This window comes from Canis lupus, chromosome 6 (assembly GCF_003254725.2).
Source record: "Canis lupus dingo isolate Sandy chromosome 6, ASM325472v2, whole genome shotgun sequence".
Classification (NCBI taxonomy): domain Eukaryota; kingdom Metazoa; phylum Chordata; class Mammalia; order Carnivora; family Canidae; genus Canis; species Canis lupus.
Genome location: NC_064248.1, coordinates 30705611 through 30725508, shown reverse-complemented (window position 1 = coordinate 30725508; position 19898 = coordinate 30705611). Strand labels below are relative to the sequence as shown.

The window sequence follows — 19898 nt, the reverse complement described above, 5'->3', positions numbered from 1 at the left end:
CAATGAGGCTATCTATCTCCTTTAAAGCAGAGCCTGCTTCTTTCCATTGTGTGGTGGTGGACAGTCTGTCTTTTTGTCCTGGCCCAGCTGTGCCACTTGACCCCACAGTACAGAGAACTAGTGCCTTGACTTTGGGGAAGAATAAAGTCTGTATTATTTGTTTATGTACAAATGCTGAGCAGACAAAGCTGCTGCTTCCCTCAGCCCATTACACACACCCACAAGGCTGAGGCTGCTTCTGTGTCCTGGCTCATTCTGGTCCTCTCCATTTAAAGCGGACACTTTGGGGAGCCACAGAATCTAACTCCAGAGCCTTGATTCAGCAATTGTTGAGTTCCTTCTGTAAGCAGGGGTGTATTATCGCTGGTTCCACTCAATCTTGGATAGGAATGAGGAGCAGGTTTATGATTCCCCATAATCCTTTCTGTACGGATTATACTAGGGGTGTGGTATGGTTGGAGGGTCACAGGAGCACTCCATAGAGAACAGTTTATTTTGCCTGTGACAGGAAGGTTTCTCATGGAAAGTGACGCTTGGGCCAGCCACTGAGAAGTTGGTTTGTCTTCCTGGGCCCTTTGCAAAGGGATCCCTGCATGGAAGTTGAGCTGCCTGAGGTTAGCCTACTAGCCTTTCGGGCGTTGGCAGGCCTAGGCATTGTGGTAAAGTGTTGGGGCACTGTTCCTGGGGCAAGTGATCTGTGTCTCCAAACCTCAGTTCCTTTATCTGTTATGATGCTGCTGCCATCACCCATCTTACAGTTAGATATAAAGGTTTTATGTGTGTCTCAGAAAATTGGTAGCCGATATGGCCTCTAGTGTATTGTGTTTGATTCACGCAGAGTTGGATGAAGCAGTGCTCCAAAAAGTATAATTAGGTGCCAGTTAATATGAAAATCTAAGTTTCTGTCTTTTCTTGAAAAACCAGAAGATGGGACAACCGCTAGCTGGGGTTGCTATGAGGTGTGATCTGCTTGAGCCTAGTAACAGCTGCTGTTTCTACAGAGACATCCCCCTCAGCTCCCTCAGTCCCTACTTCTGCCCACAGCACTCATTTCCATTCTCTTCCTGACCCTGCTGGAGTGGGAGTGAGGGTGTGTGTGCATGTGTAGGGGCAGGAGGAGATCGGATCTTGGTTGTGTACATGCCTCTGGCCTATACAAGGCCACCTTTCCTGCCTACTCCCTTCGTTTCTGTTTTGGACTGGTGGTGGGGTTTTGGGGATGGTAGAAATTAAACAACAAAACAACAGCACTAAACTCACCATTGGGCCGAGAGCTCCAAGCATCTTGTATGCCTGCAGATGTGACAGAGCATGAATTCTAGCAGTGAGCACAAGTTATGGTGTACCTGTCTCATGCAAGGCTCTTGCAAGGTGTGGGCTCTTGGTATAGGGTGAGGGAAGGTAGGAACATGATTGAGGTGTGGGTCTGGGCTACAGTCTCCTGGGGACCCCTAACAGGTAACCATCTTACTGCTTACTGGGTGGCCATAAAGTCTGCAAACAGAGATACTATTGTTTTAATTTTCAAAACCTCTGTCTGATTAATTCTGCTAGGGCAGTGGTTGGCAAACTGGGGCCCATAGAGTAAATCCAGCCCAAGGCCTGTTTTTGTAAACAGCTATGCTCATTCATTAATGTGTTGTCTGTGGCTGCTTTTGAGATATAAGAGCAGACTTGATTAGTTGGGGCCATATGACCCACAAGGCCTAAAATATTTATTATCTGGCTCTTTACAGAAAACATTTGCTGACCCCTGGCCTAGGGCATGTTAAAGGTACAGGTTTAGTCAGGGAAAACCAGAAATATAGATCATCTGATACAACCCACTGCATGCTTAGGACTTGATAGAAACACAGTGTTAACTGCAGTTCTGCAGGATGTTTTGAGGGAACAATCACAGAGTATCATTGAGTGTATCATATATTTGTTACATAATATCAGTAAGTCATTTGCTGCCACCTGTGCTTCCAGATGTTATGGCTGCTGTGTAGATAATCAATGCAGGGTGAAGGTGATGCGGGCAGAAGGGCACCAGGCCAGAGCCCAGAAAGGTAGTCATGGCAGGGGTGGCTCTCCCAGATAGCCTGGCGGCCCCAGTGAAGGCAGAGCTGGCCAGGGCAGCAGAGAAATGGGGTTGCAGCTGGAAGGGCATGTGGGTACAGGCTTTTAGTAAACTTGGGGGAGGTATTACGACATCCTCGTGTGCTGTAAGGATTGCTTACATGAGAAGAACAAACTAACTGAGGGACAGTTGCTGGAGTGTGTCCTTGAGCAGAAGAGAGGAGACGGGATTCAGAGCACGAGTGGAGGTTCAAGTTATTTAGCTTCTAAAAGCCGTAGTTCATCGTCTCTGAAATGAGACAATCACATGTACTTTAGGGCAGAATTTCCTAATTGCAGCACTACTTGACGTTTTGGACCAGATAATCCTCTGTTGCCGGGACTGTCTTGTGCACTGGAGAAGGTGTAGCAGCATCCCTGGCGTCCACCCACTCCATGCCAGAAATACCTGCAGACGTTGCCAAATGTCCCATTGGTGGGGGCAAAATCACCCTGGTTGAGATCACTTATCTATACCCACCCCTCGTAGGGCTTCTCATAACTACATCTTCCTGAACTCCCGTTATTTGAATGTGCCTGTTGTTCCCTGTTAGTAGCCCCATGATGCAGAAGTTAGGGACCCCCCTCAGTGTAAACAGAAATATGGAAGAGAAGTGAGCCTGGGGGCTGGGTACTATCTGGAGTCCTCTTGTCTCCACTCTGCTCCCTCCCCAGGGCAAATCCTGTCTCTTTTTGGTTTGGAATGTGCTCTGGGCCAATATCTGTCTGTGTCAGCCCTTCCATAAAAACATTTTTTATTGAACTGAAATTAATATAACATAAAAGCATTTATGTTTTTAATGCCGTTAAAAACCACGGATCATTGCTCAATTGTAGGACTAACAGTTATTATAACAACCGTCTTAAGGTGAACATTTCAATGGCATTTAGTACATTCATGATGTCCTGTGACCACCATCTCTGTCTAGTTCCAAAAGATTTCATCCCCCCAAAGGGAGACCCTGTTCCCATTAAGTCATTGTGTTGTATCTGTGTGGATTTACCTCTTCTGGTCCTTCCCATTTTTTTTAAAGCACAGCTCAAGTTCCTGCTTTTTCAGTGAGCCTCCCTGGCCCCAGCAGAATGGCAGTGTGGAGCATGGTAGAGGGAGCACTGGCCTAAGAGTCAGGCAGACCATGGTCTTAACCTTTGATGTACTGCTTGCTTAGCTGTATGACCTTGAGCAGAATTCCTGGCATGCAGTGGCACCCAAAGAATATTGCCTTTTTCTTTCCTTCCTTGAACCTGCTTCGTACATTGCAAGGATTAGCCATCAACCAGAGAAATACCTGGCATGACTTTACTCCTGCCACTGCATAGAGAGGTAGGGAAATACCACTGTTGAAGTGTGTATGTGACCTTAATCAGATGACCTAACGTCCTCTGTGGGTGGCAACCACATTTACCTTGACCTCCAGGGTTGCAAGGATTAGAGGAGGAATAAACATGGAGTTCCTAATGCCTCTTGCTTGTTTCCCCCACCTCACCCCCACCCCAGATGCCATGGACCCTTTTTTACTTTTATTCCGCCCAGTGCAGCAAGCACAGAGTCCTGGACTGGGTAGCTTTCTTGTGCTTTAGAGAGAAAGCCAATTGAAAGCATGTCTTAGAGCCAGAGGTCTTACCCTCTGGGATATAGGGTTGCCAACAACAACAACAACAACAACAACAACAACAAGACGTGCCTCATATAAGCTAGGCACTATTCTAGGTGCACAATCTACATTTAAGACACTTAGGAGGTGCAAAGGGGGTGAGTAACTTACTTGCCCATGGTCACATAGCCCAGGGTGAGGATTTGAATCTGGACTATCCCATTCTTAAGTCTTGTCTGTCTCCCTAGGAGGTGACGGAAGGCTGGAGGTTTGTGCTGAAAAGTAATGTAGGATCCTAAGGATTCTAAACATTAAAGACAACAGGGATGCTCATGATTGATTTTTCACACGCACTTGTGTCTTCTGAGTTAGAGCCGCAGGGGATCACTGCATTTCTTTGATGGGTTTGTAGCCCCCTGGGGGTACTCCCTGGGGTAGCTTTATATTTTCTTCTGTTTTTAGCTTTCTATTTTCTATTTTCATTTTGATGGGGCCCTAATAAGGAATGCAAAAGAAGCCTCTTCAGGCTCATCTGGTTAGTAGTGTGGACTCAGGGCTGCCCTTGGAAAAGGAAGAGAGCAGGAAGACTGGGGCTTCCTTCACAGAAAATCACAGAAAAATCAGTGGGGCTGTGATTGCAGATTTGTTGCAAAGCTGGAGAGCCAGCAAGATTTAGCAAACGGCCAACGCTGGAGCTAGTGGACTTGAAATGGAATCCTTCCTTGAGTACTTTCCACGGGAGTAGCCTTGCGTGCTCCACGCTGAGCCTCAGTGCTCTGGTGAATGGAGCTACCTTTCCCATGACACTAAGGATTGTCAGTCACTTAATGGCTTTCCCCACAGTTGAAGACCAGTAGGTGGGCATTGCCTCCCTGCTCCCCTCCGGTGGTTACAGCATTTGAGACAGAGGGGACAGAGAATCTTCTTGACCAGGGCAGGGGTGCTTATTCTCCTCTTGGTCACTGGAAGAAGGCAGGAAGAAGGCAGGAAAGACACTGGTAGCGTAGATTGCTCTGTTTGCCTGTCTTCATGGGGGCCCCATGTTCCAGACTGCAGAGCTAGGACAGCACCATCTCATGCAGAAACTGGTGCCTAGAGAAGGGAAGTGACTGTCCCTGTCACATGGCCAGCAAGCAGCTCTGCCGGGATGAGAACTCATGATGTCTTGTGACTTCCAACTGGTGCTCCTTCCACTGCTCTTTATGGCCATGGCCCCCTGGGCACCTCCTGCAGTGCATACGTGCTCCCAAGGCTGCCTGTACTCCCTCCACCCCTGCTTCCCCCCACCCCGCTTCTCTGAATCCCCAGTTAGGGCCAGGATGGTCTCACTCAAGTGTCCTTCTCGCCTGCAGAGCAATTGCAGCCAGGGAGGGTGAGTGGAGGGCTGAGGCCCGCGTGAGGCCTGCGCAACCTCAGATTGTTTCTCTGTGATGAATGGGCTTTTCTTCCCACCACAAAGAGAGGCTTTGCGAGGTAAAGCAGAGGAGGCTGCCAGTACCTTCTCTGAGCAGTGGGTCAAGATAATATAGGAAAGATCCAGGATCATCATGCATATCAGGAAGGGTAGGGTGCCACATCCTCCCTGAACCAGCAGCATCAGCAGCATCCGGGAGCTAGTGAGAAACACTGAATCTCAGGCTCCACCCAGACCTGCGGAATCAGAACCTGTCTATAACAAGAGCCTGGGAGATTTTGTGTGAACATGGAAGCTTGAGAATCACTGCACTAAAAATGATCAGTAATGAGATGATGGAGATTTTTATTTTCTTTGTGCAGGTTTTCCTGATTTATAATTATTTTTTTACATGAATTTTTTTATCATGGTAAAATACAGGTAAGAAAATTCACCATCTTAACCACTTTTAGGTGTACAGTGCAGTGGTATTAAATATATTCACACTTTTGTGCAGCCATCAGCACCATCCATCCTCTTGACTCTTTCCATTTTGTAAAACTGAAATTCTGTCCCCATTAACACTAATTCCCCATCTTCCTCTCTTCCCAGTTCCTGGAAACCACCACCATACTTTCCCTTTCTGTAATTTTGATTACTTCTTATAAGTAGAATCATGCAGTATTTATCTTTTGGGGGACTGACTTATTTCAGTTAGCCTATTGTCCTTAAGTTTCATTCCATGTAGCATAGTTCAGAATTTCCTTCCTTTTTAAGCTGAATAATAGTGCATTGTGTGGCTAGACCCCGTTTTGCTTAGCTGTCTGTCCATTACACTTGGGTTGCTTTCACATCTTAGCTACCACTGATGCTGCTGCTGCGAACATGGGTGTACAATGTCTCTTCAAGATCCTGCTTTAAATTCTTTTAGGTGTCTACCTAGATGTGGAATTGCTGGGTCATATGGTCATTTGATCACATAAATTACTTTCACGATAAAAAAGATAACAAAGGCATTTCAGAGTGGAAAACTTTGTCAGGTTTCCAGCTAGCATTGCCCAAGGGCAGGTAGGGTTGTTGGATGCAGGACTTGGAAGAAGGAAGAGAGAAAGCCTGACTTGTCCATCCCGGTGTTAGAGAAGAGCAGAAGCCATACCTTCTGCTAAACAAAAAAGTAGGATTGACAGCTAGACATAAGTATCAAGAGAGATGTTTGGGGGCTTTGGGTGCGGGGGGGGGGGGTGTTTTCAACCATCCTGAATGACACTTTGGCATACTTGTGTGGTGGGAATGATGTGTAGTACATCCTTACTCAAAACCCCTCCAGAGAAAAATAACCGTGACACCATTTAGGAAGACGCTTATCACCGTGTGTCCGTGGAGTGTCTATTCTGTGTTTTTTTTTTTTTTCTGTGGGCCTGGGGTGAAGCAGGAGCCTTGTGTGGTGACCCCAACACAGACTTTTGAGGGACATGGTCTTGAGTAAGGATCACGATTCTACCAATTAGTATTCAAATTAGAACAAAACCTGTTGTTTTGGTTCACAAGGCCCTTTGTGACTGGCCTCTGCCTGCCTGTCTGATCTTTCCTTCCTCTTTTTTGCTCTTTGCTCAAGTTGTAGCAGACTTCTTCCTTCTGGTCCTGGAAGACTAGAAGCCAAGCTTGTTCCTGCCTCTGGGCATCCACCCTGGCTATATACCCTGCCTGGAACGCTGGGATCCCATGTCTTTCCGGGGTTCCTCCTTCTCTTTATAAAGGGCCCAGCCCACACGTCACCTGCAGAGAGGCCTTCTATCACTGCTCTGGTGAACAGGACCCTCTTGCTTCCTCCCTGTCTCATCACCCCATTTGGTTTTTCTTCTCAGTATGACTCTGACATCATCTCGGTTTAGGTTTACTTAAGTGCAATTTCTTTCTTCCCTAAGAGGATCTTTTCTCCATGAGAGAATGTTTCTTCTATATGACTTCACTCCTGTGTCCTGAGCACTTAGCACATTGCCTAGGACACAGTTGAAGTTAGATAAGTACCGAGTGGGTCAGTGCACATGCTTGCTGTGCTCTGTGGACTTCATTTTCCCCATCTGCAGTGTGAAGATCCTAATACTTATAGGGTGGTTGTAGGAATTACAGGATGTAACACATGCAGAGTACTATTTTGTGTCTGGTGTGCAGGAAGTGCTCAACACGTGGTCACAGTTGTTATCAACTGAGTAGCCCTGACATAATTTGGATGAATCACTGACCATCTCTGGTGTGATGCCTTGCTGGGACTCCCTGGCAAAGCCCATGGTAAATTGCCCAAGAGAAAAGCAGCTTGGTGGTACTTTAAGGCCTGTGGTGTGGGGCATCTGTTCTTGTACCTCTGAATTTGATTCTTTTTTTTTTTTAATTTGATTCTCCCTTGAAATAACTATGTTCTCTGTCTGGAGCATCATAATACATAGCTGTGTCTCTGTTGATTGGAATCCCCAGGTCTCCTCTGGGGCATCAGATGTAGCTCTCTAGCAGTCTGCTTGGTGCTTTGAAGTGTCCCTGCCTCAGACATTTTCATTTTATTTATTTATTTTAAAGATTTTATTTATTTATTAATTCATGAGAGACACAGAGAAAGAGGCAGAGACACAGGCAGAGGGAGAAGCAGGCTCCATGGAGGAAGCCTAATGTGGGACTCGATCCTAGGGCCCCAGGATCACACCCTGAGCCAAAGGCAGATGCTCAACCACTGAGCCACCCAGGCATCCCCCTCAGACATTTTTAAAAAAGATTATTTATTTATTTACTCATGAGAGACACACAGAGAGAGAGGCAGAGACACAGGCAGAGGGAGAAGCATGCTCCATGCTGGGAACCTTATGCGGGACATGATCCTGGGACTCTAGGAACATGCTCTGGGCCAGAGGCAGGCGCTAAACTGCTGAGCCACCCAGGGATCCCCTCCCTCGGACATTTTTAAATGGAAGTTAAGCATATACCATGTGTATCAGTTAGGAATGCTTTTGGTTGCAAGTAACAGCCTGGTGTATAGTGGTTGAAGCAAAGGGGGTTATTTGCTGTATGAGAGGTGGGAGATTTCTAGTATTGGTTCAGCAGTGAAATGACATCAGGGCTGGTGTCTCTGTGAGTCTCTTGGCCTTCCCTCCTGGCTTGTTGCTTTGTGGCTGCATGGTGCTACTCTGGCTAACCCCAGTGTGTTTATAATGAAGGCGTGAAGGATGGAAGAAAGAATGAAACCATTAACATGTATTCTTTTATCAGGAAGGCATGGTTTCCCCAGAGCCCTCCCAGTGTCCTTCTGCTTACATCTTGTTAGCTAGAACTTCTTAAGGTCACCCTTCCAAAAGAGGCTGAGAAAAGGAGTAATTAAACTTTTCAGCTTGTAGCACAGGAGGTGGCATGGGGAAAAGATGTTGGAGCTGATGGTGAGGTCAGCCAATGGGTATTGCCTGCCATACTAGGGGAACCTGTATTGTAAGTTAGACTGTTGGTTCTCAACTGGGGGGTGTTTTGTCCCCCATAGGACATTTGGTAGTATCTGGAGACATTTTTTGTTGCCACATCTTGGGTGTGTGTATGTGCTAATGGTATCTGGTGCGTAGAGCCCAGGGATGCGACTAAACGTCCTGCAGTTCACAGGGCAGCCCCACCACAGAGAATTATCTGGCCCAAATGTCAATAGCGCCAAGATTGAGAAACCTGAATTAGACCATTCCAGACACATTCTTCAGGTGTGGGGAACATGAATTTAGCTGCTTTCCTGTGATGTAGCAACAGGCAACTGGCCAAACTTCACTGTAATGATGTAGATTACTGGTGTCTGTTCTTGTTGATTTCATTACAGAGGAGGCTGATGCCTGTTGGGGACAGCCACATACTATGTGGCAGAGTCTTGGTAGAGGGCTCTTGCCACAAAGAACTAATGAAGCCTCATTGCATTTTAGGACCACAGAACAATGACCTGAAAAGACAGTTTCTGCTGGAGCGTCTGCTGGATGCAGTGAAACAGGTAAGAAGAAAGCTCTCATTTGACTTTGAGGTCAGGAAACAGTGTCAGGCCATCCATGTCCAAGTCATCTCTGCCCTTTCATGTGCATGACTTACTCCCTCTTTCCATCTGGGAGCAGTGAGGCTCACGGTGTTCCCCAGAGAGTGACAGAGCAGGGAGGGCAGTTGGAAGTAGTGACTTTCTAATGCCTTTGGAGGACCCCATCCTTCATGATGTCCCTTTGAGAAAGGCATTGCTGTTGGTTTCAAAGTCTCACTTCCAAGCAGTTGTGTTTTAGGGCAAGTCTTCCGGGTGCTGAGGTGGTGGCTGGAGTTGGCACCCTGTGGGCACGAGAACAGAGACGGGACGAATGAAGCCATGCCCAGGGTCACGTGGGTCCTCCAGGTGGGCTCTGCTCCGGTTGCTTCATGCTGTTCTTGATATCCAGTTTTTAGCAGGTGTGAATGCAGGCTTTGGCGTGAGCCCGGCTTGGGTGTGCTTGCCCGTGCCTACCAGATGTGCATCGTGTAGTATGCATGTGTCAGCCACGAGCCCAGCTCCCTGCGAAACTTCTCATTTTATCCTTCTGACCCCCCAATGAGATGGTTCCTGTGATGGTTTCCATTTTATCGACAAAGAAACAGAAGCTCAGAAAGGTCCAGTAATTCACTTAAGGAGCTATAGGTCATGAGTAGCAAAGCTAGGACCCAATGCTGGGAATTCTAGGTAGCTCACATTTTGGAAGGTGTAACTGCCAATCATATGCATGCAGTCCCAATATGGGGAGATAAATACTTTCATAGGGATATGTGTCAAGTGTTAAAGTGAACCCAGAGAACTTGGTATCTCCCAAGCCTCTAGGCATCCTGGTAGGGTATGTGGTGGAGAAGACATAGACTCAGGCGAAGCTGGAGTCCAATACCAGCTTCACCTCTTCAAGGCTGTGTGTGTTGAGGCAACTCCACCTAGCCTCTCTGAGCCTCCCTCTTCTCTGTCATCGGGTCACTGCCTCTAGAGGGCTGTTGAGAGGGTTGCATTTGTTAAAGTAGGTAAAGGGCTCAGCAGTAAATACAGAGCCCACGTTATTTGTTTCTTTGTCCTGGAAGTGGGGAAATACAGTGGGAACATAAAGTAGATGTGGAGCCACTTTCAGCATAGCTGTTGAACAGAAATAAATTGGAGCCTATGCCCAGAGCTGCTATTACTATTGTTGTTGTTGTTATGACTTGGGGGGATGAAAGCGTTGTACATAGACCTTTTTAAGGTCAATTTTATTGAGGTATAATGGAGGCATGCAATAAAATACACTAATTTTAAGTGTGCAGTTCTATGAGTTTTGACAAATATATCATTTATAATCATTCATTCATTCATTCATTGGAGAATACGCTCTGGAATCTTGCAAGCCTGCTACCCACAGTGGAGATTCCACACCTTTAAAAGAGAGTAGTGGCTACTGCTGATGGCAGCACGGTATTCTGAATTGAATGATATATAACTAAAAATGGTGAAAATGGTAAACTTCTCATATTCTATTTTTTTTCCACAACTAAAGAAAAAATGATGGTTTGCTTTTATTTGTATCCACCCTGGATGAAACGTCATTTGGCACAACCAGATGACATGGTTGAAGCCTGAGTCATGCTGCCATAATTTTATCGCCAGTCATAACAACTTTGGGGCCCTTTCCAGAGGCACCCATCATCAGATTTGTGGAAGTTTTAATTGTGCCTTGTGGAGCTCTTGTTCAGACAGTCAGCTGCTGACATACAGAAGTAGCTTCCTAGACGATGTACACAAGGCTGTGTGCTTTTGTTTTCCTCTTGGTGTTGTTTTCCCACTAGCTCCACTGTACAAGGGGGAGATAAGGGCTTCCTGTAAGTGGTGGCTGGAAGGCCAGGGTGTCTACTATCTCATGTCTTGGCTTGACACCATGGTACAGGGACACCCTGACTCGGCACCTGGAGTTCTTGGCCCTGTGTGTCTCATGATCCTGAAATCCTGTGTGGGCTGTTTGTGATGTTTGAGTGTCCCATCCTGATGATCTCAGTGGCTTCTTTTTCCATGCAGTGCCAGATCCGCTTTGGAGGGAGAAAGGAGATCGCCTCAGATTCTGACAGCAGGTAAAGACATTGCTTCTAAAACCATTTACTGTCAAGGTGGAAAAGGTGGCCAGAGATGACTAGCTTCTGCATTCTGTCTCTGCAGCCAAGTGGTGCGGTGATTCAGTTTGGGTGATTGTAGACCACCTATGCAGTGACTACATGTTTAGAGTATTTGCAGCTTCCTGTAATACTCCCTCCTTCTAGTAGTCCATTCTGAAGGAATTACCTGAAATATGTTTCTGCATAAGTTATTTTCAGGGTAATTGATAATGATGGCAACTCAGAAATTGAAATGCTCAACAGGTGGGAAATGCTTAAAAAAATTCAGTGCCTTAGTAGAATGGAATGTTATGTAGCCATTAAAATTGATGTCCATACAGCATTTGTTTTAAGCAGAGAAATGCGCATGTAGTAATTTATAAATTACATTTTTAGTTAAAATAAAAAGAGCAAGATACAAAAGTATGTGGATGCAGAATGATGCTAGCTATGTTAAACCACCACTCTGGTGGAAAATGTACCAGAATGTGAACAGATGTAATCCTGGGGTTGAGAATATTGGGAATCCTTATACTTTCTGATATTTTTCATATTTTATACTGTGATTGTGTGTTTCTTTTATAATTAAAAAAAAGTCTAAAAATTGCCATTGACCTCCATGACCCAGGAAGGGCTGATGTAATTGCATAAGCTTCTCACATTGACTGGGAGGAGACGAAAATGTTTTGGCAAAGGTAAGAGACACACAGGCATTTACTTTGTGAAGTCATTCAGGGCTGATTCATGGTGGCAGGAGGAACGTTCCAGCAAAGGAAGGGAAGGGAAGGGAACTCACTTGCTCAGCATTCATCTCATCCTGGAGACTGGCTGCGGCCCCCACCCTCTCACCCCACCCCTCCCAGTGGAGCCAGTCCCTTGTCTGTCCTTTCAGACCCATGTCTGCGATTCTTTACCAGCTATCAGCAAAGCATGTAGTGCTACGTTTTAATAGAGCTTCAGGGACTGTTTGAAACTGGTGCAGATTTAAAACATTACTCTTCCCTTATTCTATCTCTTTTTTACCTGGTTTTTCTCCCTAACACTTAGCACCAACTAACAGACTATACGTTAAGCTTTTTTATTTTGTTGATTTCTGTCTCCATGTGTCATAATGTCAGCGCTGTGCAGGCAGGGGTGTTTGCTGTCTTATTCACTGATGTACCCCCGTGTCTGAAAGCATGGAGAAGGTGTCTGGGTGAGCATGTGCATTGCACTGTGCTATAGTCAGGTGTTTAAATATCTGTGTCACCATGAGGCTTGTGAGCCTTGAGGGCAGAGGGGTCACTCCTCTAGTTTGTATTTCTTAGGGTTTTGCACAAACATTTCCTTCCTGTCACACATTTGCTTCTGAACATATGCTTGTGGCATCAGATCATTAGACTGATTTACTGCATTAGTTTTTCATGAGGCTCTACTATGGGACCTGGCCCTGGTCAGCACAGGGGTCCTGATTTGGGGATGCAAGGTCCACCTGCATCAGAATCATCTGAGAGGCTTACTAATCAATAATGCAGTTCTCCATCCCCTTCTGACTTCCTGCGTGGGTGCACATGAGCATGTGCAGGTGTGTGTGTGTGTGCATGTGTATGAGTATGTGGATTCAGGACTTCTTCCTCACTTTTTTTTTTTTTCATAATTGTCTGGTTCTTTTCCTGAGAGAGGGAATCCATCTCTAAATGTTAGATTAATGTGTTCTTATATAATAGAATTTACTACTAAGATTTTTATTAGGTGTAATATTATGTTTTATTGTAGAAGTTAAAAAGGTAATTCCTTCAATGAGAAATGTAGTTTATGGCTAAAAGGAGTGTGCTGCTTCATATTAATAATCATAGTTACTGCTTCTTAAGGCTTCTGTCCCTCATTATTCACGTTGACACTTCAGGATAGCTCCGAGAGAAGTGGTGGTATTATTCCGTCTTTACAGATGAGAAAACAGACTCAGAGAAGTTGGATAACTCAGCGTAGGTTAGACATGTGAGAAAGTTAGACTTGCAAGTGGGACCCTAGTTTCTAGGGCTTCAATGTCTATTCTTCCCATGTTATACTACATTTAGTGATTTTGTTGGTTTTGAAGCTAGGTTTAAGAAACATAGCTTTTCCCTAACTTTGAGGGTTCCTTCTCAGTAACAGAGTCTTGGTCTTATCTTTGAAATATGTTTGGGTAAATGTGGCACCACCTTCATATATATAGCAAAGGCCACATCATTGTCCTTATTCCTTGAGAAAGCTTAACCTCAAGAGGGAATGTCTGTGAATGTTTTGTTGTGGGGTCTGAACACATAGTGGGTCTCCTCCACCCCTGACAAATGGCCCCGCACCAGAAGTGATCTCAAATGTATTCTCTTCTTTCCAGCTCTTCTGCTATCACCTTGTCCCAGTCACCACATCTCTCTCAGGACGGCTACCATAGACTGTTTTCCTTCTGGTCCTGCTTCCTCTGCACACAGAGACTTCTGCAGAATGTGGATGCCTTCCTGTCTCTCTCCCACGGAGAGCCTTCCCTTTCTTCCCTTTGCTCTGTGGAAAAAGACTCACATCCCTAACAGCCTCTCTCTCTCTTTGCTCCAGCTACCGTGGTCTGGCCTTTTCTGTTTTTCTTTTCTAGTTTTTAAAGTCTTTTAATAATTTTCAGGGAAATCTTAAGACCCCTGACACCAATTATTCCCCTACCCCCAAGTCCTCTGGGACTGTTTTCCTTGCTCTATACCATGGATTAGCAAATATTTATATTTGTTCCTTGTCATTCTTGGCACTGAGCTCTAAAGCCCCTGAAATTCCCAAAGTCATAAAAGCCATAAAGGTGTATTCTGTTATGCTAATGCAGTGACTTTTAGAAAGTCCCAAAGGTTGGGGGCCGGTTACCAGGAGAACCAGCCCTGTGATTAGAGGGTTGGAACTTTCCTTCCCAGCACCCCCCACTCCAAGGAGAGGGATGGAGATGGAGTTCAATTGCTAAAGGCCAATGATTTAATCAATTCTGCCTATGTAATGAAGCCTCCGTAAAAACCTAAAACGATGGGGTTCTGAAAGCTTCCAGGTTGGTGTACCTGTGGAGGCACAGGGAGAGAGGTGTTCCTGGGAAGGGCATGGAAGCTCCATGTTCTTTTACCTTACCTAGCCCTATGCATTTCTTCCATCTGGCTGTTCCTGAGTTACATCCTTTTATAAGAAACCTGTAATCTAGTATGTAAAATACTTCTTTGAGTTCTGTGAGCCACTCTGGCAAATTAACCCACAGAGGAGGTTGTAGGAATCTTTGAGATATGTAGCCAGTCAATCAGAAGTACAGGTGATAACCTGAGCTTGCCACCAGCATCTGAAGCGGTGTGGGATGTGTGTAGTCGTGTAGAACTGAGATCTTAACCTGTGGGGTCTAATGCTGTCTCCAGGTAGGTAGTGTCAGAATTGAGTTGAGTTGTAAGACACCCAGGACACCCAGTTGGTGTCAGAGAAAATTGCTTGGTGGTGTGGGGAAAACCCACACATCTGAATAGGTGATCAGAATGAGATCTACCTTGCCAGTTGGGAGAATTAAATCAGATACTGTGTGTGAAAGTGCCAGACATGTAGGTGTTAATTTCACTCCACAGGGACCGATATCTGGCGGGGACAGTCATCACTCAGCTGTGACTCCTGCCCATGCTGCCTACTGATGGAGGTAGTAGTCTGCAAATAGAAGGGCAAAAGTGAATTAGTGAGCCTTGTCAATGTTCTCTTTTGCTCTCGGAGGAACTGAAGATGGAAGATTTCTTTCCATGTAACTCCGGGTATAGTTCTCGGTCCCATTTGGAAAATGGAGCTCTTTAGATGTGTCTCTTCCCCCATCATTCTCCTGCAGGAAGTTAAGAACCAGTGTCTACTAAGACACAATGAATATTTGGAAGGGTTTTTTAAAAATTTTTATTTATTTATGATAGTCACAGAGAGAGAGAGAGAGAGAGAGAGAGAGGCAGAGACACAGGCAGAGGGAGAAGCAGGCTCCATGCAGGGAGCCGGATGTGGTACTTGATCTTGGGTCTCCAGGATTACACCCTGGACTGAAGGTGGCGCTAAACCGCTGAGCCACCCAGGCTGCCCTGAATGCCATTTTAAATTTACTGCCTTAGGCAAACTTCTAGTCATGACTGGAAGTGTTGGCCTATGGTCACAACTAGATTCTAGATGGTTGGATGAACATTAGTAGGAGCTTTTGAAAGGGTAGTCCACAGGTGTTTCTGCCAAGGCTGTTTGGTAACAAGCAATAGAAATCTACTCCAGTTTAGGATGTTGTGATCTTATAGAGTTGATGGCAGGCCAGGTTTGGAAACAGGAAGGGGTCAAGACAACTTTAGAAATCTAAGCTGGAAATGGGGGCTCAGAAATGGTCTTCTAGCAAGAATGGAGGTCTAGTTAAGGTTCTGCAGCGGGAGTGACTCTCTCATTCTGTTCAAGATTGACATTCCAGGGAGAAACACCGGATTGGCCAATCTCAGGTCACATGGCCATTTCCTGGCCACCAGCAGAAGGAGCTTCCTGGGACCACACTGGCTTGTGTAGTGCAAGAAGTCTACTTGGGTTCACCATCCCAAGACAAGATCCAATGAGGAAGAAATAAACCTTCAGATGAAATCTGAGTGCTGTGATGAAGGTGGCTATTACGAACACAGGCTGGCCACAGTGCCCAACATTTGCCACTTGTTGCTGCTGTACTGTAGTGACCATCTTTCTTGGGACAGTACTATGTGGTCTAAAAATGTTCGGGTCTATGTCAACAGCCTCATTTGATCCTTGTAATGACCCTGAGGTGTAGACCAGCAGAAAGGGGAATGATTTTTCACTTTTACTGGTGTAGAAACTTGGAGGCTGGCCATTTATGCAGCATTAATTTAGTATCTAGTACACATTGGTGCTAGGGGCACAGATTTTGGTTGGGTGGGTCACGTGGTTTATGGGTAGTGGAGCAGGACTGGAGTCAGACTTCATATTCCTGGAGTGGTCCTCATTATCTGACATTATAACTCCTCTTGTTTTTCTAACACAATTTCCCCAAATGAGAAATTTCTATCACTGCAAGTGCTTAACATTATTTTTAATATTAAATGTCATGGCATTAGATTCCTTTCAGTTGCCCAGTGGCTCAGTGGTTCACCCTTCCTTTTTCAATCTCAATGATACTGGTGGTGAGACTTGGTTTAGCCTTAATGTGAGGTTGAATTAAATGAAATTGCTGATATTTGATCCTTTTGACCTACAAAAACAATAACATCCTATGGTTCAAAGTGGTCTGTCTCCAACCACCTCCTCCTCTTGAAACAGAGGCTTTAGTCTCCGTCTCCCTCTGGCTGAGGGGCTGAGCCAGGATTTAATACTTTATTTTAATTACATTTTCATTTACTCTGTAGGGCCCATGATGCTGGCTTTCCATTTGCAATAGCAATAGTTTTCCCTTTTAAAACAGACTTCTTTGGGCAGCCTGGGTGTCTCAGTGGCTTAGTGCCTGCCTTCGGCCCGGGGTATGATCCTCGAGTCCCGGGATCAAGTCCCGTATTGGGCTCCCTGCATGGAGCCTGCTCCTCCCTCTGCCTATGTCTCTACCTTTCTCTCTCTCTCTCTCTCTCAGGAATAAATAAATAAAATCTTAAATAAATAAAAAAGACTTCATTTTATTATTTTATTAATTTAATTTAATTTTTAAAATTTATTTTATTGGAGTTCAATTTGCCAACATATAGCATAACACCCAGTGCTCATCCCATCAAGTGCCCCCCTCAGTGCCCATCACCCAGTCATCCCCACCCCCCGCCCACCTCCCCTTCTACCACCCCTTGTTCATTTCCCAGAGTTAGGAGTCTCTCATGTTCTGTCTCCTTCTCTGATATTTCCCACTCATTTTTCTCCTTTCCCCGTTATTCCCTTTCACTATTTTTTATATTCCCCAAATGAATGAGACCATATAATGTTTGTCCTTCTCCGATTGACTTATTTCATTCAGCATAATACCCTCCAGTTCCATCCACGTCGAAGCAAATGGTAGGTATTTGTCATTTCTAATGGCTGAGTAATATTCCATTGTGTACATAAACCACATCTTCTTTATCCACTCATCTTTTGATGGACACCGAGGCTCCTTCCACAGTTTGGCTATTGTGGACATTGCTGCCAGAAACATTGGGGTGCAGGTGTCCCGGCGTTTCATTGCATCTGTATCTTGGGGGTAAATCCCCAGCAGTGCAATTGCTGGGTCATAGGGCAGATCTATTTTTAACTCTTTGAGGAACCTCCACACAGTTTTCCAGAGGGGCTGCACCAGTTCAAATTCCCACCAACAGTGCAAGAGGGTTCCCCTTTCTCCACATCCTTTCTAACATTTGTTGTTTCCTGCCTTGTTAATTTTCCCCATTCTCACTGGTGTGAGGTGGTATCTCATTGTGGTTTTGATTTGTATTTCTCTGATGGCAAGTGATGCGGAGCATTTCCTCATGTGCATGTTGGCCATGTCTATGTCTTCCTCTGTGAGATTTCTGTTCGTGTCTTTTGCCCATTTCATGATTGGATTGTTTCTTTGCTGTTGAGTTTAATAAGTTCTTTATAGATCTTGGATACTAGCCCTTTCTCTGATATGTCATTTGCAAATGTCTTCTCCCATTTTGTAGGCTGCCTTTTAGTTTTGTTGACTGTTTCTTTTGCTGTGCAAATATCATTCTCAATGGGGAAACACTGGGAGCCTTTCCCCTAAGATCAGGAACAAGACAGGGATGTCCACTCTCACCACTGTTATTCAACATAGTACTAGAAGTCCTAGCCTCAGCAATCAGGCAACAAAAAGAAAAGGCATTAAAATTGGCAAAGAAGAAGTCAAACTCTTCCTCTTTGCAGATGACATGATACTGTGCATAGAAAACCCAAAAGATTCCACCCCAAGATTGCTAGAACTCATATAGCAATTTGGCAGTGTGGCAGGATACAAAATCAATGCCCAGAAGTCAGTGGCATTTCTATACACTAACAATGAGGCTGAAGAAAGAGAAATTAAGGAGTCAATCCCATTTACAATTGCACCCAAAAGCATAAGATACCTAGGAATAAACCTAACCAAAGAGGTAAAGGATCTATGCCCTAAAAACTACAGAATACTTCTGAAAGAAATTGAGGAAGACACAAAAAGATGGAAAAATATTCCATGCTTATGGATTGGAAGAATTAATATTGTGAAAATGTCCATGGTACCCAGGGCAATTTACACATTTAAGGCAATCCCTATCAAAATACCATGGACTTTCTTCAGAGAGTTGGAACAAATCATCTTAAAATTTGTGTGGAATCAGAAAAGACCCCGAATAGCCAGGGGAATATTAAAAAAGAAAACCATAGCTGGGGGCATCACAATGCCAGATTTCAGGTTGTACTACAAAGCTTTGGTCATCAAGACAGTGTGGTGCTGGCACAAAAACAGACACATAGATCAATGGAACAGAATAGAGAATCCGAAAGTGGACCCTCAACTTTATGGTCAACTAATATTTGACAAAGGAGGAAAGACTACCCACTGGAAAAAAAGACAGTCTCTTCAATAAATGGTGCTGGGAAAATTGGACATCCACATGCAGAAGAATGAAACTGGACCATTCTCTTACACCATACACAAAGATGAACTCAAAATGGATGAAAGATCTAAATGTGAGACAAGAGTCCATCAAAATCCTAGAGGAGAACACAGGCAACACCCTTTTTGAACTTGGCCACAGCAACTTCTTGCAAGATACATCCATGAAGGCAAGAGAAACAAAAACAAAAATGAACTATTGGGACTTCATCGAGATAAGAAGCTTTTGCAAAAACAGACTTCTTTACGTGGAAAATGTGAGCCAAACTCAGGACAGGTCAGGAAGGGTACCCATCCTCAGATGTAACAAAAGTTGCCCAGCTCTTTATGGCAGATGAAGTCTGGGAAGGAGCTCTGGCTGGTCCAGTGTGAAGCTGGTGTGTGGCGTTTGGGTCTATATGATACATAGCACTGTTCAACTAATACCAGAAATGAATGCAAAATGTGAGAGTGTGGGAGGGAGATTTGTTTGATATTTTGAGATTACACAGCAAGATGCAACAGTCCTTGTGTGAAGTGTCACACACCGGGAAATTAGAGGCAGAGCTTGTTTCAACAGATTCTGTCCTTAGAAACCTCCCCAGGAGGAAGTGGGGGCAGCCACTGGGCTCTGAAATGCATGTGTTTCTCCTCACCCCTCTCTGTTGGAATCCTCTGCTCTGTGTTTCCCTAAGAACAATGACCCTTTCTTGTGCTTCATTAAAATTATTCTGCGTACTGTCAGTCACGGTGGCCTATGGAGAGGCCATAACATATTTTTGAATAATTTGCCTACTAGAAATAGTGGCTCAAGAACTCAGCAGGCACTGGAGGTTACCTCAAGGGGTAGATACGTTATTCTTCCACAAAAGCATCTTCTTCCACGTGAAATTACAGCACACAATCTGGAAGCTTTCCCTTGGAATTATAAACAGCAGCCCAAACTTCGGGGTGGCAGGATGTGCATGGGACTTGGAGCTCAGAGTTTGAATCATGGTGTTGTCAGTCCCGAATCATGTTGGTCTGTGGACAGGTTTTGACTTTCTTGTGCCCTGATATCTTCATCTGTAAGTGGGTACAGTTGTAATCACTTGGTAGAGCTGTGAGTTAGTTTATGTGT

The 19898-nt window shown here is 44.9% G+C and overlaps 1 protein-coding gene across 7 annotated transcripts in view; it reads left to right on the top strand.

The window, feature by feature from the left end:
• SNX29 (sorting nexin 29) overlaps positions 1–19898 on the top strand; it is a 528389-nt gene that overhangs the window by 9506 nt on the left and 498985 nt on the right. For all 7 annotated transcript variants that reach the window (XR_007411267.1, XM_025416475.3, XM_049111381.1 and 4 more), the window contains exons 2-3: positions 9027–9091; positions 11141–11193. Coding sequence is in view for 6 of the 7 variants with exons in the window: in XM_025416475.3 (XP_025272260.1) it covers positions 9027–9091; positions 11141–11193 (118 nt within the window). In the remaining variant the exon portion in view is untranslated. The remainder of the gene's footprint in view (positions 1–9026; positions 9092–11140; positions 11194–19898) is intronic.